The sequence below is a fragment of the Callorhinus ursinus genome, unplaced genomic scaffold, assembly GCF_003265705.2.
Source record: "Callorhinus ursinus isolate GAN/ISIS: 27379988/994484 unplaced genomic scaffold, GSC_fseal_2.0 scaffold15, whole genome shotgun sequence".
NCBI lineage: Eukaryota > Metazoa > Chordata > Mammalia > Carnivora > Otariidae > Callorhinus > Callorhinus ursinus.
In genome coordinates, this window is record NW_027397077.1 from 39,958,216 (window position 1) to 39,980,576 (window position 22,361).

Consider the following 22,361-nt stretch of genomic DNA (forward strand, 5'->3'; position numbering starts at 1 on the left):
ACTCCCTTCGACACCGCCTGACAACCATCCATCAATAGCCCAATCAGATGCAGGAAATGGATTTCACCTCATAAACGCATTCTGAGTGTTAGCAGTCCTTGCAGTATTGTGTTGAGAAGACTTCTGTCTCTAGGCTCTGAGCTGTGATTGATTAGTAATGTCTGCTACAGGTGCAGGTTGTGAGATGGTAGCACATGTGTCCTGTATTTGCCATTTCTGACTTTAAATGGATTCTGGAATCCTACCTCCTCTAGGAAGTAGCCTTCTACTTCCCAAAGAATCTCAGAAGACATCCTGGCTCAGGATTAGCCTTCAGGGACCGGCCCCCTTCCCTGCGCCAGCCTCTCTGGGTCTGCCTGTCCTGTCCCACCTCTGCCCAGACTCTAGCTCTAGCACCCAGCCCTGTGGCTGGGACACTCACCATATTTGACCTGGGCTATGTCCCCAACAACAATCTCGGCCACAGGGATCTGGACCACCTGGCCAGCCCGAACCACGGTGAACTTCTGCTCCTGCTCGATGCGGCTCTGCAGGCCCCGGAACTGCTTCTCCTTGCTCCAGTCATTGAAGGCTGTGACCAGGACCACACAAATGACCGAGAGGAGGATGGCCGCCCCCTCAATCCAGCCGGCCTCTGCCTCCCCTTCATCCTCTGCCCCACCCTGGGCCGTCGCACATCCTGCAGAGAGCAGAAGGAAGCAGGCAGGGTGGGGTCAGCCAGGCAGGAGGAGCATACAGGTCTGGATTTAAATCCCTGCTCTGCCGAGTAAAAAAATGTCAATAATCAGATGAGCATGATCCAATTTATTCAATGCATCTGGGTGGTAAGCCCTCCGGTTTCCTGCCTTTGTTCTAGGTGTGAGATCTTGGGCAAATGATTTCATCTTTTGAGCCTCAGTTTTCACCTCTGTAAAAAGGGCTGAATATTCTTTGTCTGGGGGACCTATTGGGAGGGTTGAACTTCAATGAGGTGAGGTCCATGGTGGCTCCCAACATGGGCGAGAGGCCTGATTCATGAGAAAAGAGAAGTGAGGATGTAACAGAATGAAGGCAATCAGTACTGCAAGTGCCTTAGGGTCTAGAGGGCAGTTTTGCTGATGTGCTTTCCTTTCACGCTTCCAGCAACTGTGAGACAGGTCTCCAGACAGAAGGTCCAGGGGGATGGAGGGTGGGGGCAGGAACCACAGTGCCAGGCCTGATGTCCCACAGGCTGGTTCTAATCCTGCCACTGCCCCTGTACAATCCTGGGTAACTCACTGTCCTCCCTGAGCCGCAGTGTCCACCTTTGCAAAATGGGAGTCACTGAGATCTCCTTCCTGGTTCCAGGAGAAGACTGTGAATGCCCCAGCCAGAGCTCAGGGCATGGCATTTATGAAGCAACCCCCCCCACGCACAGCGAGGACACCCACACTCCAGGCTGTGGGCTGCTTATCTGTCCTATAGCGACCCTGCCTCCCACACCCTTGCACTGTTGAGCCTCCCACTCTGGTTCCCCAGGCTGCTTGAGGCCTGCCAGGCCCACCTTGTGAATGGAAGAAGAAAAGAGCAGACACATCTGATACAAAAGCCTCAGGTCCTGTCCATGGGGTGCTGAGTCCTAGGGTCTCTCCAAACTCCTCCATGCACCCTGTCTCCTGCATCCCCACAAGGATCCGGGGGGGGGGGGAGATTCATTACCTCCACTTACAGATGAGGAAACTGAGGCTCAGGAAAGGGAGGGGACAGCCAAGGTGGGTGCTGCAGCCAGGACTAGCCCAGGCCCTTTTTAGCACCAGAAGGTGGTGAACAGCCTTCTCCATGGAAAGTGACCCTGAGCAGCATCTGACTTTCCATCCCTGGAAAACTCAGAGAGGTTCCCTTTCAAGGCGGCTGGGCAGGGGATGGGATCATTTACAAATCACTTACATCAGGGAGTCATTTTAATTCTCAAGCTGGCCAAGAGAAGTGGTTCACAGAGGGGTGGCTACTCACTTGGGGTCACACAGCAGATTTGGAGTTTGAATCCAGGCCTGGAATCTGACACTGGACGTGGCCTGCCCACTGTCCCTGAGCCCAGTGGCCTCCTCTGCCATGTGCTGGCCTCACATTGCCAAAGGCCCATGGCTGACTGTCGGGAAGTCCAATTCAGTCCCAAGGAAGAGAGAACAGTTTTGGGAGACCCCCGCAGGAGCTTCTGGGAAGCCAGGGGTCAAAAGCAACATGACAAAAAGGCCAAGTGGTGTCAGGGAATGTTTTCCAGCTCTTGGAGGAGTGGAGGTCAAGGCTAGCTGGTGGGCCTAAGCTTGGGACGGTCCATAACTATGTGGCCCAGAAGTATGTGTCCCTGAAAAATTCCATGGCTTTCACTGAACCAGTCACTCCTTGCAGGCTAGTAAACAACCACTTCATTGCACCAGGTCCTTGGTGCCACTCTGTCATTCTTTTGGAATTCCAGACGTTTCCATAATTTTAAGTTGTTTAGCTGGACCAGCCTTTAGTGCTAACGATCATCATCGTTGTGCTAATGCTAACTGACACCAGGCCAGCCTTGGGTTTGAATCCCAGCTGTGCTACTTCACTGCCGCACGCCTATGACCTAGCTACTTACCCACTGTGCCTCAGTTTCCTCATCTGCAAAATGGGGTGAGGACAGGCACTCCCTCGTTGGTGGATGAGATAACGGAGGGAGCGCATTTACGTAAGGCACTCACCTCGCTGAGCACACAGAGTGAAAGCTGCTGTTTTTTGTTGCCCGGTGTATAGGGTGCATAAATACATTCGAGCTCCACAGCTAGCCTGGAAGGGAGCCTTGGGCATCCAGCTGGAGGTCAGCACCATGTGATGACTGGGGGAGGGGAACCAGGGTGCTCTTCCTTCATCACAAATGATACCAGTGGAAGCCCCAGAGACTGGGAAACTCAGGTGAACCTTGCTAAACAGACACCCAGGCCACGGAAATGTGCTCTTTTGGGCTTTAGGGGAGTGACTTGAGATGCAGAGCCCCAGCGCTTTGCTTTATGGGACTTTTGTTACTCTCTGCCTCTGCTACATGTTTTGTAAATGCCAAGACTGTTGCATGCTTCATTGATGCCCCCACCCCCCACCAACCCATTACTGATTACAGCAGTTGCTGGAGCATTTAGGACACTTAGAGATAGCCCAGGACCATGGAACACGTTTGGAGTCCAGAACTGTAAAGACCTGACTTCAAATCCAGGCTCTGCTGTGTGACCGTGGATAAGTGACTTGGCTTCTGTGAGTCTCAGTTTGGACAGCTGTAACGTGGGATGACTTTGTGAGCCCAGAGCCCAGTAAGGGCCTGGCATATATTGGATACACGATAAATGTGGGTCTTCTCTCCATTTTCATGAGCTACTCTCCTTGGACTGGCTTCTGGAAGCCAAGGGCATGGTGGCTGAGCAGGATTCACTCTGTTCCCCTGATCCCCAACCCTGCCTGTTGCTTGTGCCTATTCAATACCAAAGAGCCCTTTGGGTCCTTGAGGGCACCCTGCCGGCAAAAGCCCATTAGTTTTTACTTCCTTCTGACGACTGCCTGATGGTCACATAGCACCTTGGGATGGCCAGAAAGTGGGGCTGTGGATTGCTGGCTTAGGCCTTCAGCTGCCAGGACCTGCTGGACCCTGGGAACACCTCCTCTGCCCCTGGTGCAGTTGGGGAGAAGAGATAAGGAAGGGGAAGGAAGGGGGCTCTGAGCAGGCCCCGCTGAGGTCTCCTCTGGGGGGCCTTTCAGACCAGGGCAGGGACAGGTTCTGAAGATTGTGGTTACAGGGACTGGGGAGCCTGCAGCTGCTATCTCTCTGGACCTGGGGGTTTGTAGGGTTTGGCTTTTGTCTGTCTGACCTCAGGGAACCTGCTGGGCCTCTGTGGGCCTATCTCTACTTGTCCATCAGTAAAATGCGGAAGCTGCTTTCTAGATGGTGACTGGGGCCTGGCATCAAAGAAGGGTCCTCAAAACTGGAAGAGACACAAACGTCTTCCAAGCTCCTACTATGTGCCTGTCACTTGGCTGGCACTCTGACACTAGGGGACCTGTCATGGGCAGGGAGTTGGGAGTACCGAGTGTGCTAATCCTAGCGTGCCACGAACATGCTGTATGACCTCTGAGAAGCATCTGGAGGTCTCTGAGCCACGAAAGCAAACAGGAGAGGGCTGCGGGCGTGGTAAGGTTCTACAGCCTGTTAAGTCCATCACTATCGTCATTCTGGATATGACTGAGGAAGCTTGAGTCTGACTTGGCAGAGCGGTGGTCCTGGCAGCATGGAAGGTCCAGAACTCAGAGCTCAGGCCGGGGCTGGGCACTGGGGGGTACATATAACCACAGAGAGCAGGAACTCCACTCCGTGGGGCTGGAATATGTACAGCTGCCCTCAGCTGCCCGGATCCTGGCCTGAGCTAGTGTCTCAGCTAGAAGCAGGGAAGGGCAGTGGAAAGCACCAGAAGACTTGGGTTTAAAATCCAGCCCTACTGCCTAACAAGCTGTGTGACCTTGGGCAAGTCCCTCCCCCTTCCGGGCCTTGGTTTTCACCTCTCTAGAATGGAAGAGGTTGTAGCCATCTGTTTGGAGGCCTGTCTGTGGGGAGGCTCCTCCTGGCCCACACTAGGAGCTCGGTCCGTGCTCCCACTGCACCCCCTCTACCATCTGCCCTCTGACTTCTAGTCTTGCACTAAACTGGGTCACAGGAAGCCACTTACCCGGTGGCATTGACTCAGTCCCATCCCTTCTGGAGGAAATGCAGCCGAAGGATAGGAGTGTGGGCTCAGAAGCCAGAATGTCTGGGTCTGAGTCATGGTTCTGCTGCTTCCTAGAGTGTGACCTAGCAAGTCATTTACTGTCTCAGGGCCTTGGCTCCTGGATGATAACAGCACCTACCCACAGGGTTGTTGGGAAGATCAGACGAGTCTCTACTGTAAACGCTCCCAACTAGCGGTGGCTATAAAAATTGTAAGAAGAATTATCGTTATTATTATGCTTGTGTGTTGCACCCTTAGCTTAGTTCAAGGCTTTTTCAAATAGCCATGCATAATCTTCTTCTACATTTTCTATGAAATTCCTGCAAAGACTGCTTCCCAATATGCAGCTCTCATAATGTCCTAAGTGAAAGTTCATCCCAGAATTCACTGTCAGGGGGCATGCTATCTTCCTAAGAACCATTTTCCCTCCTTGTGGATAGCTTGAGCTATGCAAGTCATCCAATTCCCTTTCTGCCTTGGCTGCCAGGAAGCTCACAGTCAAATTTAAATCTCAATCATAGTAGCGAGTATAGTTGTTTCATTTGCTTCCATTTTTTTCCTGTCTGACTTCCTATTTGACTTCATCTTGTGAGATGTGTCCTTCTTGTGTCTTTAAACCCTCTCTGGAAAGAGGTTATGCAGGATAAAAAGCAACTTAGTAATACTACTTATAAAATTGAGGTAGTTGGCCTAATAGACTTGTTTATCTCATTTCTTGGGCAGCTCAGGCTTGGGAGAGGGTGAGGGGACAGATGTTCAAGGAATTTCAGAGACCACCTCCTCGTCTGGGGAAATGAGGCCCATGATGGTTATTTCTTCTAAGCTATTCACTTTTTATTTGCTTGCCTGAAGTAATGAACATAGTAGGATTATCTCTTTATGTAGTGCATTCATTAGGAAAATGCTGAATCCTAATTAATAACAAGTGTTTATAATGTCCTACTAATGACAATCACGTTATAAAAATCTAACAAAACAATATATCTTGTATGATCCCATTTATCCCATAGTATGTCTCTCTTTGTCTCTCTCTCTCTCTCGCGTGACATAGGTTTGAAAGACTTTGCCACCGTAAAAGAAAGAGTCATTGAGTTGATAAAGCCCTAGCCCTTAGCAGGTGCTCAGTTTCTGGAATAAAAGGATGAGGGAAAGTTGAGGTTTTCCATTAGGAGTCCTAAGTTCTGACTTCGAGAAGTGTGGGTCTGCTGCAGAGCCCTCTCTGGATGAATACGACACTGCTTCCTCGGTCCACAGAGCAGTGTCTCCATTCAGAATGCAGGGACATATTTTGGGAGGCCCTCTCAAGACCGGAACTCCTCACATGGGAAAACATACTCAGCATCAGCCCCACACGAGTGTGTGCATGATACTGAACCAACCCTGGGATGGGACCGTGAAAGAGGAGGGGCAGATGGATACTGAGTCCTTCTCATGCAACCTGCAAAGGATGCAATCCAAGAAGGAGCCTGGGTGGAGGAAGCCTGGGGCAGCCACACCCATGGCGGGAGCAGATACAGCATCCACTCAGTGACCTTGAGCAAGTTAACGCGCTTCTCTGTACCTTGTTTTTCTCATCTTTAAAATGGGCATAATCATGGCCCTTACCTCATGGGGTTTTAGGAGGATGACATCTCAGCCCAGAGCTCGACACACTGTAAGTGCTCAATAAGTGCTTACTGTAGTTATTCCCACTGTTGGTGCAATCCTTGCGTCTCACACATGGGAAAACTGGGGGCCGGGGGCTGTGGCTTGAGGCCCTGCCCCCTGGGCCTCGGTTCCCTCACCCGGGTGCCCTGAGGTGTGGCCGGGCAGCTTGTTGCAGCGTGGGGAGCGGGGGGGGGGTCTTACCTTCGTTGCTCTCGCCAGGTGGGTGGTAAAAGGACAGCCCCAGGGAGATGATGGCTGCGATTTCCAGAATGATCAGCGTCACGTCTTGCAGTGCCTCCCACACCAGCTGCAGGAAGGTTTTTGGCTTCTTTGGAGGTATAAAGTTTTGCCCGAAAATCTGCTTTCTCTTTTCCAGATCTGGAGTGGTGCCTGGCAAACCTGTGGACAGAGTGCAGAAAGGTTGGCCTGGGAGGCCTGGGAGAGGTGCTCGGGTGCCCGGGAATTGTCCCGAAGGGGGCCGGCCCCGTGGCAAAGCACAGAGAGGGGGGAACACAAAGCAGGAAACTTGCAGGTACCAGCCAGGAGCCCGGCGCCCAACACTTGCTTCCGGCCCACAGTGGGCTCCTGTGAAATGCCAGAGACACCATGCGGCGGGGTGAATAGTGACCACCCCCTCCCCCCCCAAATGATATGTCCACATCCTAATCCCTGGAAAATGTGAATATGACCTTCATTACGAAAACGGTCTTTGCTGATGTCATTAAGTTAAGGACCTTGGGATGAGATCGCCCTGGATTATGCAGGTGGGCCCTAGAACTAATGACAAGTGTCCTTTTAAGAGACAGAGGGAGAAGACCCAGACTCAGAGGGCACAGGCCATGTGAAGATGGAGGTAGAGATGGTAGGAGGCAGCCATGAGCCAAGCAATGCCAGACCACGAAGAAGCCCAAAGAAGCAAGGATGGGAATGTCCTCTAGAGCCTTTGAAGGCAGCACGGCCCTGCCGACATCTGATTTCCAGACTCCTGGTCTCCGGAACCATGAGAGAATAAAGTGCTCTTGCTCAAAGCCACCCAGTTTGTGGTCACTTGTTACGGCGGCCACAGGAAGCAAATACACACCACCAGGCCCACCTTGCACCGCATCCTTGCTCCTGCTCTGCATTTCCTCCTGCCCTGCCCGTTGAGCACAGACTCGGAAACCTCTGCCTGGTTCGAAACCCAGCCTGTGCCTCCAGCTCTCTGAGCCTCAGTGTCCTCCTCTGCGATGGGGATGGTGACTGCAGCTAGGGGTCGTGAGCATCTCATGAGATAATCCATGAGGTTGGTGTTTGTTGAGCACCTACTATATGCCCAGCACTGTTCAGACACTGGGATAGAGCAGTGAGAGAGACAGGCAGATCGCCCTCCTGGGGGACCTGGCCTCCAGGGGACACATGTGACATGCTCAAGTGGTGCCTGGGGGGTGGCAGATGCTCAATCGTTGCTTCCAGCCCCCTGTTTCTTCACTTCCAGATAATTCTCCCTGCCTCACCAATCCGATCCTCACTCCCTGCTCAGCGACTTTTGGAGGCTCCTCACCACCTCCAGAATAAAGTCCACGTTTCCCAGCCTGGCGCTCCGGCCTCTTGATCTGACCCCCAAGCCATGTGTGTAGCGCATTTCCACTACGTGGCCCACCCCTGGCCAAACCAGGCCAGTCCTCTGCTGGCCTGGCTTGTGCGTTCCTCCTGCCACACATTTGGTCAGGGGCAGCCTTCCCTTGCCCTCCACCCAGCTCCATTTGCCTGTCTGTAAGTACTCTCCCACACTCATTGGCGCCAAGATGTGAATAACCAAAAGCTTGGCCAATCACCCTGGGTGCCTTTGTGCCCTAGAAGAGGAGCCTGAAAGATCAACCCATCATGGTGGGATTCGGGTGTGTGACAGAGAGAGGCCAGCCTCACTGTCTACTGGGCCCCTCCAGAGGCCAGCACTTCTCCTTACTTCTCTCCCTCCTTTGATGCTACCCTGTATCACCCCAAGACACTGGTGTCACCCTTACTTTTTCCACAAGTGCCCTGGCACCCTTCCTGCCTTGCTTATGCTGTTCAGAGAGCCACAAAGAGGCATGCCTTCCATCTTCTAGGGTGCCTCTGCCGACAAGCACTGTCCTCCGCCCCAAGCGGACATCAGCTCCCTGCCCTCACCCCTAGGTGGCCTTCAGCAGCAGGGCTGACCTGGTCACTGGATCTGTGTCCCACCTGGGCCGTGGTGCCTTGGGGGCAAAGACTGGTCTGCTTCCTGTCCCTCGGGTCCTGGCGCTAAAGCCACCAACCACCTTAGAATCCTCTTACCCACTGAATGCAGGTGACATGCCCAAGTGTTCTGAGCCTGACATGGGGTGTCATCACAAGAAACTCAGCACAAATGCGCCCCCACGGGTGGGCAATGTCAGTCCTGTCCCTGACCCCAGCCTAACCCCAGCTCACCTGTGGCTTAATGAGGATAGCTGGAGAGTGGGCGTGGAGGGGTTGGGGGGGAGGCACACCCCCAACAGACTTCTAGCCTCAGTCTATTCCAGAGAAGGGCAAATCCGCAGGGATCCCCAGAACAAAAAAAAAAAAACCATTTTATTTTTATTTATTTATTAGAGAGAGAGAGAGAACATGAGCAGGGGGAAGGGCAGAGGGAGATGTAGACCCCCTGCTGAGTAGGGAGCCCGATGCTGGGGCTCAATCCCAGGACCCTGGGATCATGACCCAAGCCGAAGGCAGATGCTTAACGACTGAGCCACCCGGGTGCCCCGAGGGTCTGGTGGTTTAATATCATATAGTCCTAAAGTTCTAACAGTCATTCATTAGCTCAGCCATCCATCCATTCATTCAAACTGTGTTTCTCAGGCCTCCATGGTGGGCCCAGCCTGGTGCTGGGTGCTGCGTGATGGGGAGAGTAATGTGAAGGGAACAGCCCAGAAGCTCATGGACATGAGAGTTCAGTGGTCCTGGGAGTCCAATAGCCTACGGTCAGGGGTCCAGTGAGGCAGGCATGTCCCCTGTCTGGACTCTAGGCACTGAACCTCCTCTGATGCTAACAGTAAGACCCCGTTGGGAGCATCCAAGAGCCAGCCTGGCTGAGACCCTGTGAGAAAGCCTGGGGGGGGGGCTTGTTCCAGGGGAGACCCCACACCAGCCTAGCAGTACAGGTAAACTCTGGAGATCCAATGTCCTGCCTGTGCAGTAAGGATGAGGGATCCCAGAGCTAGGTTATGCCCATTTTATAGATGGGAAAACTGAGGCTGTCATGAGACCAGTCTGCTATGTTGGAGTAGCTTCTGGGCCCTGAGAACTCAAGTCAGCCCTGTCCTAAGCACATGGCAATGTTGCCTCTATGCTGGGGTGGCCTTCTGGAGAGCAAGCAGGCATGATACAGTGCGACTCTAAGAACTTTGGGAAGGTTCCTTGTCTTCCTGCCTTGTTCAGTTCTACCCAGAGTCAGCGTTTGAAATTATTCCACTTGGGCCTCATTCCTTTAAATAAAAGCTCCAATTCCTTTAGAGTCCCTGGAAGAGGGAAGCCATCATCAGTTCTGGCCACCATGGTGTGAATGAGTTTTAGGCTTTTTCCTGGGAGTGGGTTTTGATAAACGGAAGAAGGGAGAACTGGGGAGAATGGTGGGCCTCTGAAGAAAGGGGCTGTGACCAGTCACCACTGGCCTGTTATGGCAGTTTGCTGGGCTTTGACTAGTCAGTTCCTTTCTCTGAGCCTCAGTTTCCCCATATTGATAATAGGGGAGTTCAATAGGATGGGTGGGACCTGAGGATCCCAGGGTGTTCTAAGGTCTACAGGTCCTGAAGTGGTCCTGCTGTGGTCTGTTCATATCTGGGGGTCTTTATAAGTTTGGTAAACAACGGCTTCATTTAGAAGAAGCTCAGCAAGGCTGGGGCCAGCCTATCTCCTGGGCCCATCTTGATCGATTCAGAGAGAGGTGAGTCTTCTGAAGGTCTGTGATTCAAATGTTCTGGAGTCTACAGGGTGACCAGTTAAAATGTGGGTGTTCTTCAGTTCTGGGAGTTTGGTCATGGTTCAGGGGTTCTGTCATCTTGGGATTGAGATCCTGGGTCCCGGGACAGAGCATAGGGCAGGGGTTGCAAATCTGCATAGCTGGGGGACCGACCAGCTTTTGGGAATGCATGAAGTAGGTGGGTGGGAGGCAACAGGGAATAGTGATGACTGGGGCAAAGTGAAGAATCTCAGCTCCTCTAAAGGGGGCAGCTAGTCCTTAGCTCCTGTGGGAGAATGCGGACCCAGTGTGGCAGATCTGCCAGTCTTCTGAAAGAAGCTGGACACCTGGAATTTGATGTAAAATCTCCCCATTAGAAATAGTCCAGGGCCAAATACAACAGAGCTCTGAGCTAGACTCAGCCCTGGGGTTGCTGGTGTAAGACCCTCAAAGATATGGGCTGGAGAACAGGGAGGAGTGGGGAGGGGTCAGAGTAGAACAGCCTCTCTGTCTCTTCCTCCTCTTTCCTGGGGCTCCCCCTCCCCAGCACCATGCTCTGCCCTGCTCCCCACAGGTTCTGAGATCCCCTCTGTTTTTCAGAAATAACGGCTCACAGAATGAAAATATTTGTGTGTTCTGTAGGGCCAGTCTCACTTAGAAACTGGTAGGCAATTTCCCCACAGCTAACACCCCAGTGTATAAACTCGAGATGGGAACCTCGGATGTTGGGTTCACATGGGGTGATCGAGGTGACAGATGGTGGCCGTGACGTCTTGTTCACCCTCTTCCTCTCAGGGGAAGCTGGGCCGAGCTGGAGCTGGGGACACTGAGCCCCAAGAACTCCAGTGGGGTTTGAATGCAGATGTCATGGGTCCAAATCCTGGCTCTGAGTGACTTTGGGCAAGAGACTTTGACTCTCAGTGCCTCAGTTCTCCCATCTGCAAATGGCAAGGAACAGCAGGGCCTACTTCAAGGGGTTGGGTGAGGCTTTGGCAGGATGGCTTGTGTAGAGGTGCCCAGTGCTGTGTCTGGCACTGGGTGAGGATATTGCATTATTATCACCAGTTTTAGATGGTGTGGGTGATAATCATGAGCTCCCAGAGGAGGAAGACTTCAAACAGGTGGGATTTCAGTAAAATGGGGGAGGAGATGGTCAAGGTGAGGGCAGGAACAGCGGACGGGCCATATGAGTGCAGATGAACCACTTATCCTCTCTAGGCCTCAGTTTCCCCACATGTGACATGAAGGATTAGCCTGAAGGCTGGTGGCTCTGATACCTTGTATCCAAAGATACTGGTTCTGGAGACCTACAGGTAGGGTATCCCACTGTCCAATCCACCTATCACACCCCTCCCAGGAGTGGAATCATGTAGTCTCCCTATCTTTTGGCTGAAAATTAACATGCCTATTTTGGGAAGCAGAAACAACAGAAGGTGATGTGAGAGATGAATGGTGTTGGAGATTCAATTTAGATTAAAGAGCATCTCGCCATTTAGCATATTAAAAATTAACATTCTGTGTCAAATATCACCAGACAAAGCCCCCAAGGCCTTGAAAATTCAGAAACACAGTGCTGGGGAATTGATATCAGAAGCTGTGTGGGGTTGTGGGTTTCCAATGTGAATCTCTTTTTGCACAAGAGGCAGAGGACAGAGCACTGAGTGAGGAGTCAGGTTTGTGGATGAACCGGGCCAGTTATTTCATCCCTAGGAGACTCTGTTTCCTCATCAATAAAATGGGAGCAAAATAACCCCTAGACGGTGGTGAGCCATACACAGAGGAATGTGTGCAAAAGTTCTCTGTAAATTGTACAGGTACACAGTAGTTGTGCCTTCATGGTAAAAAACCTCCAGCACTTGTGCAAATTCTTCTACCAGAATTGGAATTTGTGTGTGCTATTCATCATGTAAGAGGAGAAAGCCAAGTGCAGAGCATGGGAAATTTTGGTTGTACAGGAATTATTTGTTATAACAGCTACTTGCTATCGTTGGCTATTGGAAGAATCTTCACCCCAAATTTCCTCTGTATCCAACCGTCCTGGACACAGCTGGATTTTTTTCCCCCAGCGTCTGAGCCTTTACTCCTGCCAGTCCTCATTCCTCTGCTTGGAATACCTTTCTCTTATTAGCTCTTTTGGATCCAGCCCTGAGTGTCGCAAATGGCAGCCTCAGGCCATCAGAGAGGCCTTGTTTGGTTGGTACACATGGGCACGGTGTTAACAGAATGATAATTTGTCGCAAACATTAAAAACTCAGGTGACTCCACATAAAAATCCCAATGTCTGGCCCAGCAAGAATCTGTGCATAGACCTCAGGGAGCTGGAAGTTGTGACTGAGAGTTCTCGGACCCAAGCACTGGCCTCATGGTGGCTCTGGGGACCTGTTTCCTGTTAAGGAATGCTCAGGGGGACAGTGAGCACCAGCTGAAGTTCTTTTAGGAGTAGAGGGAGCCTTGGTATTGTCCAGACCCAGAGCACAGCCCTGGGGGCCAGCAAGAGAAAGTGCAGGGAGGGGTCCTGGCTTCCTTGGAGGGCAGCACTTTCTCACAGGTGGGCTGAAGCAGATGGATGTCTAGGGAGGGGGGAAGGGAGAGCTCACCCAGAGGCTGGCCTACCTGCCATGGTGTCCTGTCCCTAGATGCCAGGGCCCCAGAGACCCTGGATCCTCCTATCTGAAGAGGCCTAAGTTCCCAACACCCCTATTCAACCCTTCCCAAGAGAGAGAAGTAGTTAGGATCCTATTAGATAGTGTGCATCCAATCACCCACTTGCTTATTTAGTCAATCAACAGATACTTATTGAGCACCTACTATAAGCCAAACATTGCACTGCATGTTGGGGATACTGCAGTGAGGAAGACCACTGTTCCAGGAAGGGTTTCCTGGAGGACGTGTAATTGGGTGAGCTCAGAAAAAAGAGTGGGGGTTAATCAGGTGAAAGTGTTTGGGTGGGCGAAGAGGGGTTGACAAAGGCAGAATTAACCCCAAAGGGCTTGGAAAAGGTCAATGTGACTGGAGCATCCCTGGTGTGCCCCTCAAGAGAGGAGGCAGATGGTCTCCACAGAAGAGGACATATCTATTTGATGCCACACGGGGTCATCAACATGCAGGTCTTGGGGTCAGGAGGCGCGGATTATCTCATGAAGACTTTGGATCATGGCACTCATCTTGTTGCCCTCTTTGCTTTGCCTGCCTAGTAGCTCAGCAGTGAATTTGCAGTTCACCTCCTGGAGCTGCCCGGAGGCAGCTTTTTCTTCCGGGGCATGTGTTGTGCGTGTAAATCACCAACTTAGTCGTACTTTCTTCCCTTTGTCTGAATTTCCTCACTTCAGTCACCTAAAATCTTTTTGTACAAGACAAACTTTTATAAGCTACTTTTAAGGTAGGACGTGCATAATTCATCAGGATAAAAAGGGAGTGGTGAGGTAAGTAAAGGTGCAGGGTGAAGGAGCAAGATGAGGGAATGGGGCATATCAAATATGACTGACTTTTGGGCCTGGTAATCGGGGGCAGGGCTCTGCTCTTCCTGTGTGCAGGGCCTTGAAACAAGGCGCCTCATGTCAACAGGCTGGGTTCTGTCAAAAGTAGGGGCCTCTGGCCATCGGGAGGGGCTCAGGGTGAGGGTTCCAAGCCATCCAGATAACCTCTGACCTCTTCTTCCCTGCTCTGAGACCCCCACAAGGCTGAGCATCCCTGTTCCCAGCAAAGGGGTGCCAGAGAATTTTTTCAACCCCAGCTAGAAGCCGTAATGAACCCTGCCCACTGCATTTGGCTGATATCTGGGGGAGGCGTGGGTATTGTCTGGCTGAGGGAACCTGCCTGCTGTCTGAGCACATGGTTTCAAGTAAAAAGTAACTTTCCGTCTGCTGTTCGGTGCTGGTGCAAAAACAAATTGCCCCCCCAGATGCTGGTGCTTGCCACTTATTGGCCCTCATAAATCATAGATGCAGTTGTTACTGCTAACTACCACCCTGCTACTAACTACCACACTACTACTACTACTAACTACCACACTACTACTACTAACTACGCTACCACTACCATGCTACTACTAACTACCACACTCTACTAACTACCATACTACTACTAACTACCACCACTGCTACTACCATGCTACCACTAACTACCACACTCTACTAACTACCACACTCTAACTACCACCACTGCTACTACCACCACTGCTACTAACTACCATGCTACTACTACCACACTACTACTAACTACCACCACTGCTAACTACCACACTCTACTACCACACTACTACTACCATGCTACTACTACCATGCTACCACCACCATGCTACTACTAACTACCACACTATCACCACTGCTACTAACTACCACACTCTACTAACTACCACACTACTACTATCACCACTGCTACTAACTACCACACTCTACTAACTACCACACTACTACTAACTACCACCACTGCTACTACCATGCTACCACTAACACACTACTACTAACTACMACCACTGCTACTAACTACCACCACTGCTACTAACTACCATGYTACCACTAACACACTACTACTACCACCACTGCTACTAACTACCACRCTACCACTAACTACCACACTACTGCTAACTATCACCCACTGCTACTAACTACCATGCTACCACTAACTACCCCACTACTACTAACTACAACCACTGCTACTAACTACCACACCACTACTAACTACAACCACTGCTACTAACTACCACGCTACCACTAACTACCATGCTACCACCACTGCTGTTACTCTGGGCCTGGAATGTGCTTCCTGGATATTTCTGTCAGCATTGCTACTGCGTGACATTGTGCCTGGACCTACCACTGCCGCCATGCCACACCCCTACCTACGTCCTGAGACTTGGTTTGTATGGATTTTTACTTGCTGTGGAACCGTGAGTAGATTACTCTCCCTCTCTGGGGGGCCCTCAGGCTGTTTCGCTTGAGGATCAAACAGAACCAAGACTCTGACAGTGCTTTGTGAACTGTGAAGTTCTTCTTCCTCAATTGCGATCACCCCATTACACAGGTATGTACACTGAGGCACAGTGTCCTTCTGCTGGGAAGGCAACTGAGTCAGGCCCCTTGCCACAGGGCCCAGGGGTCACACTTGCCCTGCTCCAGCCTGATCTAGTTAGGGGTGGGCTGTAGACACAGAACAAATGCCCCACAATGACTTTACCTGATTAAGCCAACATAAGTCGTTGGCTCACACCAGCCTGATCCTGTCAGCCCTGGGGTGCTTAGGACATTTCAGATGAAACAAATTGCGAGTGCTTCCCTAGGAAGGCCAAAGGTGGCTTCATGGCCCTTATGTGCATTTAAAAAAGAGAAAGGGTTCAAACTGGGGGATGCACCCAGAAGGCAGGTGTGTGACTCAGTAGGTGAGAGAGGCCGTCGGCGCAGGTGCTTGCGCACTCAAGGGTGTGGCTATGTGTCCCTGTGCAGGTGAATGGCCTGGGGCTTCACGTAGGAGGGGGAGTCCACATGCCTCCCCCCTGGTCAGAGGAGAGGGAGAGCAGGCCACGTACAAAGGCATCCCTGCTGGGATGCCTGGGAATTCCCAATGTTCAAGACAAAATGGTGAAATGGTAGGAAAGACCTAACTTTGAGCCCTGCCCAAGACTACTTCCCAGCTCTGTGACCTTGGCAGTTAACCTCCCCTCTCTGGGCCTTAGTTGCAAGTTCCTGGCATGCAACTTGGGAATGAGGCTAGCACCCACCTCACACAGTCACTGCGGGGAGGGAACGCACTGAATGTGCCTGGTTGGACGGGCGCCTAGCTCGGGGTAAAGGCTTGATAAGTAGCACCTGCTACTGTTGCTACAAGCCACTAGCTCCTAACTAGCTCCTAACTTTAAAGCTCCAGGGAGCTTTTTTTTTATTTAATAAATTTTTTTTTAAGATTTTATTTATTTGAGAGAGAGAGAGAGAGAGAGAGAGCGAGAGCATGAGAGGGGGTTGGGTCAGAGGGAGAAGCAGACTCCCTGCTGAGCAGGGAGCCCGATGCGGGACTTGATCCTGGGACTCCGGGATCATGACCTGAGCCGAAGGCAGTCGCTTAACCAACTGAGCCACCCAGGCGCCCTCCAGGGAGCTTTAAAAACATATTAATGTCTGAGTCCCAAACCTAGAGATTCTGACTGAAATGGGCTGGCGTGTGGCCCGGCCCTTGGGAATGCCCGGGGGAGGACTTGGTGGTTCCCAGACCAGCAGCTTCGACATCACTTGGGAACGTGAGAAATGCAAATTCTGAGGCCCACCCAGACCTACTGACTCAGCTACTCTGGAAGTGGGGCCCACGCATGTGCGTTGTGACAGCCCTCCTCTGGGGCGGGGTCAAGAGGGGGAGAGGGAGGAGAGGACGTAGCTAGCAAGCTAGGGCTTGAGGCACGGCGCTGCACTTGAGCCTCACTAACAACCCTGGCATGTGGGGGTTTCTGCCGAGGCTCTGAGAGGGCAGCAGCTTGTCCAGGTCACACAGCAGGTGGGGCACAGAGCCTGGGTCACCTTGTCTATCTTTCCCTTCCTTCAGCAGGGGGTGGTCTCTCTCCCTGAAAGCTGCACATGCACGTCAGTCTCACAACCTGCCTTGGGGTGGTAGAGGCAGGAATTAGTGCTATGGTTTGAGAGGCTGACACCCAGACTTGAAGCCAAGGGGGGCATGGAGGCCATAGCCAGACGCTCGGTCTCCTGCTGGTGGCTGAAGGAGCTTGGAGAAAAACTAGAAACAAGGCAAGGAGAGAAAGGAGACCAGAAAAGGAGATCAGACCAGGAGCTCATGCTGAAGGTCTCCCTGCCTTGCTCTACAACCTTCCATGACTCCCCATTCACGACCACGACCAACTCCTGTGCTCATGGTGGCCTCTCTGAGGTTGTCCCAAAGGACTCCTTCCACCTCATTCTCAGTCCTGCTGTGTTTATCCCACTCTGTTGCCAAGCTCCAAAACACGTCTGGCATTTGCTGGTGTTTGTCTGCTGTGTCTTGGCTCATTTGGCTCCTAGCCCAGAAGGCCCACCCCTCCCCTCTGTTGAGCTATTTAGTCTTCCGAGACCCAGATGAAAGTTTACTACCACCTCTTGAAAGCCTTCCTTGATCTACCCAGCAAGAGCAATCCATCCTTCTTGTCCTTCCCTGAAAGCATTTGTCACCAGGTCATTTACTAACACACTTACTGGACATCCCTCCTGTGCCAGGTTTTGGCCCTGAGGTCCAAGGCCGACTGAGACCCACCCTTTGCTGCCACTGTCTTCTAGATTCTGATTCCAGCACCCCCTAGAGGAGGCTGTTCGTGCCTGGCATAGTAGGCCTTTTGGAAACTTCCCTCCCTCTCCTGCCTCTCCGGGGCCCTGACGTGGGGATGTGGGTGCTGAGGCTGTCCAGAGGCCCCTGCACACACGAGCGACCACATGCCACCTGTAAGAACCACTTAACAAACCTGGTCTCAACAACCCCTCTGCAGAACAACAGCCCGTGCCGCGGGCAGCCCCATGGTGTGCATCTGCTTCTGTCTGGGCAGCCGCTGTAAGCTTAGAACGGATCTGATGGCTATTTTCCAGTGTGCATGGCAGGCGTGTGTATGATGCCTGGGTTCCTGATGGACGGGTGCAGGGTGAGGGCTGTCTCTCTGATACGTCATGGCTCCGGGTGGGGTTTTCTCCGGGTACAGGGTCTCTAATGATTATGGGTGGTCTACCAGTTCATGGGCTCACACGCAGAGCTGGCATCTAGCCACACAGAGGCACACAGATGCGGTGTGAACGTGCATGGCCACAGCATTGGCCACTTTCTCCAGAACACGTGGATATGATGTCCACTAGCTTGTGTGCACACACGTGGACATGACACGGAAGGGCACTGGTACTTGTGAGCAGCCCAGACACTGTGTCCCTCTAACCTCCTTGACATGCATGCGGACATAAACTTTTCCACTGACTTAAATTCAGCAGCTGTCTTTTCCCCATCAGGCCATGTTTCCACTCCCCTTCTCCACTGTAGGAATTCTTAAACCTGTAACACCTCTCAGCTCATGGCTCCAGAATCTCCATCCGGGCAGGGCAGTGGGGAAGGGGGTGGTAGTGTGGGAGTGGGTGGTGGGGATCTGGTTGGGAGGTGGGTGAAGCTATGAACCCCGAGTGGGGTTGCCAGATAAAATACAGGACACCCAGTTAAATATGCATTTCAGATAAACAGCAAATATATATATTTTAAGAATAAGTTCTATCTCATATAATATTTGGGACACGCTACTAATAAAAGCGTTCATTATTTTTTGTTTATCTGCAATTCAAATGTAACTGGATGTCCTGTAGTTTTCTTCGTTAAATCTGGCAACCCTACCCCTGAGGCTCCCCCAGTCCCCTCCCCTGACTTCTGCTGTTGGAGCAGGACAAGTCTGTGGCCAGCCACTCTCACCCTTGTATTTGAGGATGAGGGAAACTAAGGCCCAGATAGAGGATGATTCAGTGGCAGCACTGTGCTGGACTCCTGATTCCCAGTGCAGGCCTTTTTCACTAAGGGAGGGGATGCTTATTTTGCTCAAAGGAATGTTGAGCTTCAAAGAATCGAGCTTTATTGCACACCCCAAAATGGTGGCCATTTCATATTCTCTCTCTGTGTCAATCTCATTTAAGGGATATGATTCAGACTGTCCTGAGGTGACCTTTGAGAAACTTTTATCTCATCCCCTTGGAAAAATGGAGGCCAGAAAAGCCATATTTCTCTTCTTCTGTGACAGGGTCTTGACGGTTGAACAGACACGGGAGAGCTCATCTTGAGAGGAGCTTCTCTATCCCTCCAGGAGGGGGCGCCCTGCACAGCTGCTGTCTACAGCCTCCCAGGTCAGGAGGAGGAGGGCGCAGAGTGCCCTTGACCACTTATTGAGACCTTGGACAAATAGCACCCTCTCTCTGAGCCTCAGTTTCCTCATCCGCAAACTGGTTATCCCATGGATAACCTAGCTCTGTCCGCTGGGGTGAAGTTAACAGGAGGAGCCTTGTGGGAAATGCCTGGCACACAGCCAACGCCGAGAATCTGGCCAGAATACCCCTTTCTTCCCTTTGAACTCAAATGCCACCCCCACATGACATCGCCAGAGTGGCAGAGTATTCACACCTTCTCATTGTCCTGTGATCTTGAGTGACCCCTTCAGTGATAGAGGGGGCTCCCCGCACCCCATTCCCCCCACTACACTGGGACTGCAAACAGAGCCCATGTATGTGTTCTTATGTGATCATTATTTTTTTTAAAGATTTTATTTATTTGTGAGAGAGAATGAGAGAGAGAAAGAGAGAGAGAGCACAAGACGGGGGAGGGTCAGAGAGAGAAGCAGGCTCCCCGCTGAGCAGGGAGCCCGATGAGGGACTCGATCCCGGGACTCAAGTATCATGACCTGAGCCCAAGGCAGTTGCTTAACCAACTGAGCCACCTAGGTGCCCCCTTATGTGATCATTACCTTATATATATGCCTTGCATTTATTTCTTCTGGCCACTCTATGTGTTCTACCCATTTTATGGTTGGACAAACCGAGGCTCAGAGAGCTAAAGTAACTTGCCCGGGGTCACAGAGCTAAAGCTGGGATTTGATTCCTGATCTTTGAGGCTCCACAGCTGTACACTTTACCTACTGTGGCAGGCTGCCTGCTTCAGGACATGGCACTGAAATCAAAGCCAACAACGCTCCCATTCTCCTGTTGCTCTCGAGACAGCCTTTTGCTATAAACAGAGACTTGGCAATGGACAAGGGATAGCTTCCAGGGATGCCAAACACCTGAAGGAAAATGGGAAAACTTAGTCACCAGGCTGGGTGTTGCTAAACATTTGTGTTGTCACTGCGGTCAGGATTCCTCCATTAACATAAATAAAAGTCTCATATTTTGAAAGGAAAAAAATCTACAAGCCCTTCAAAAGCTGTAACACTTATAGAAAAATGGATTTCTGTCTTTGGAAAGCAAATGGGCTCAGTAAACTGTGTTACATCCAGTCCATAAAATACTATGCAACAGTTAAAAAAAATGAGATGCATTCATATGTACTAACATAGAAGGCTCTCCAAGACAAACTGTTGAGTGAAAAAAACAAGTTGCAGAGCATCATGTATAGTCTGATTCCATAGATGTAAAACAGAAAACTCAACAAAACAATAGCTTATATTTTCTGTGGGTACATATATAGGTGAATGTAGCAGAAGGTCTGCTCTAAACTCATGAGGGTGGAACCTCTGGGGAGGGACAAAGGTACTATGGTTGGTTCCAGCGGTCAAAGGGACTCTCTTTTTGACTGAAATATTTTAATTTTAAGTAGGAGAGTGTGCTCATGTTTTATTTGAATAATTCAAAGTTTAATTTAAAGGGGAAATCAGGGGCGCCTGGGTGGCACAGTAGATTAAACGTCCGACTCTTTGTTTCAGCTCAGGTTGTGATCTCAGGGTTGTGAGGTCGAGCCCCGTGTCAGGCTCCACACTCAGCGCAGAGTCTGCTTAAGATTCTCTTCGTCCTCTGCACCCCCCCCATTCTCTCTCTCAAATAAATCTTTAAAAATAAAGGGGGAAATCAATGTGTACTATAAGAAAATACAGGTTTGTTTCTATACAACCTTTGGATGGAGTGGACTTGGGGACAAATATTCTGAGATTAAAACCTTGGCTTTACTATTTACTACCTGTGTGTTGTTGAGTGAGTCACTTCACCTCCCCTGTTGCATGGGCTGTGGTGTCTAGCCCAGAGCCTGGTTGTGCAGATTAAAATGAGGCAGCAAGAGTGACAGGCCAGACACATAGTAGGTATGAGATGTGCAATGCCCATCACCTCCTCTTCCCCTCTGAGTCCTGCCCTTATCTCCCGCTGGGGTCCTCTCCTTCCCCTGACCCTATTACACCACCCAGCAGATCTCCTACACCCAAAGAGACGATTGTTTCAGATCTGCCCACTCCCCTCCAAGGCCTGCACATTGGTCTAGGCCACTATCACTGTTCTCCTAGGTGGCTTTGGTAGCCACCTCCCCGGTCTCCCTGCTCCCACTCTCAATATTCTTCACCCAGCAGCCAGAGGGACGTTTCAAAAGTATAAACATATGGTGTTAATGTCAGGACCTTGCTTAAAATGCTCCAGTGGCTTCCACTGCATACAGGGAAAATCCATGCTTCTTGCCAAGTTCTGAAAGGTCCTGTACAGTATGGCCTTCACTTTCTTCTGAAGACTCATTGTTTCTTCTGATCACTATGCTCCAGTGGTAACTAGCCTCTTTTCTGTGGTTTCAACAGAAGTGCTTTACTGCCACAGGGCCTTTGCACATGCTGTTCCTTCTGTCTGGAATGCCCTTTCCCCCTTTGCACCTAACTCAGTACTCCCTATAGCTCTCTAAAAATCCGTTTCATTTTTATCATGATTTTAATAACTAATAATGTAATTAGTTTTTCTTAATGTGTGAGGCCCTGCTGACTCTCAGCTCCATGTGGGCAGTGAGTGCATCTGTCTTGGTCTGCTACTCAGTAGATAGATGTTCAATAAGCATGGGGCCTCTCCTAGACACTTACGTGGGGAGAAAGGAGGTAAGGATGGGGCAGTGTGTAACTCCAAGGCAACGCCTGCTCTGACACACTTTTGGGCTGAGGATTGAGGGGCAGGGGAGATATTTGCGGTCTCCCCAAGTCACGCCCCCATGTCCAAGGCCACACTGCAATCACCTCAGTGGCCTCCTCTGTCCTTGTTGCTGATCGGAGGGATGGAGAAGCCCCCAGCCAGCCCCAGGAAGGGACTTGGGGGAAACACTCAGGTCCAGCGTCACCCTGGGGCATCCCTCAGACTTGCCACTCAGGGCCCTGAAGCGACGGCCGGGGAAACCGTCGGTGAGATCGCATGTCAGACGGAGCCAGGCGGGTGGAGGCCTGCAGCTGTGTCACGGCAGTGTCTCTCCGTTGTTAAAAAAAGGCAGCTTCTTTGAGGACTAGGAGGCAACCCCTAGGAAGAGATTCTTCCTCAGTATGAAAGAATTCTGGGGGGTGGAGAGGGGGAGGTGAGGGGAAGGATGGTGGCGCGACAGCCCTAAAG

General features: G+C 51.3%; 1 protein-coding gene across 1 annotated transcript in view; it reads right to left on the reverse strand.

The window, feature by feature from the left end:
* ATP2B2 (ATPase plasma membrane Ca2+ transporting 2) overlaps window positions 1–22,361 on the reverse strand; it is a 170,981-nt gene that overhangs the window by 71,360 nt on the left and 77,260 nt on the right. Inside the window, exons 3-4 of the mRNA XM_073901649.1 lie at window positions 6,582–6,779; window positions 422–679 (exon numbers count right to left, since the gene is read on the reverse strand). Coding sequence (XP_073757750.1) covers window positions 422–679; window positions 6,582–6,779 — 456 coding nt within the window. The remainder of the gene's footprint in view (window positions 1–421; window positions 680–6,581; window positions 6,780–22,361) is intronic.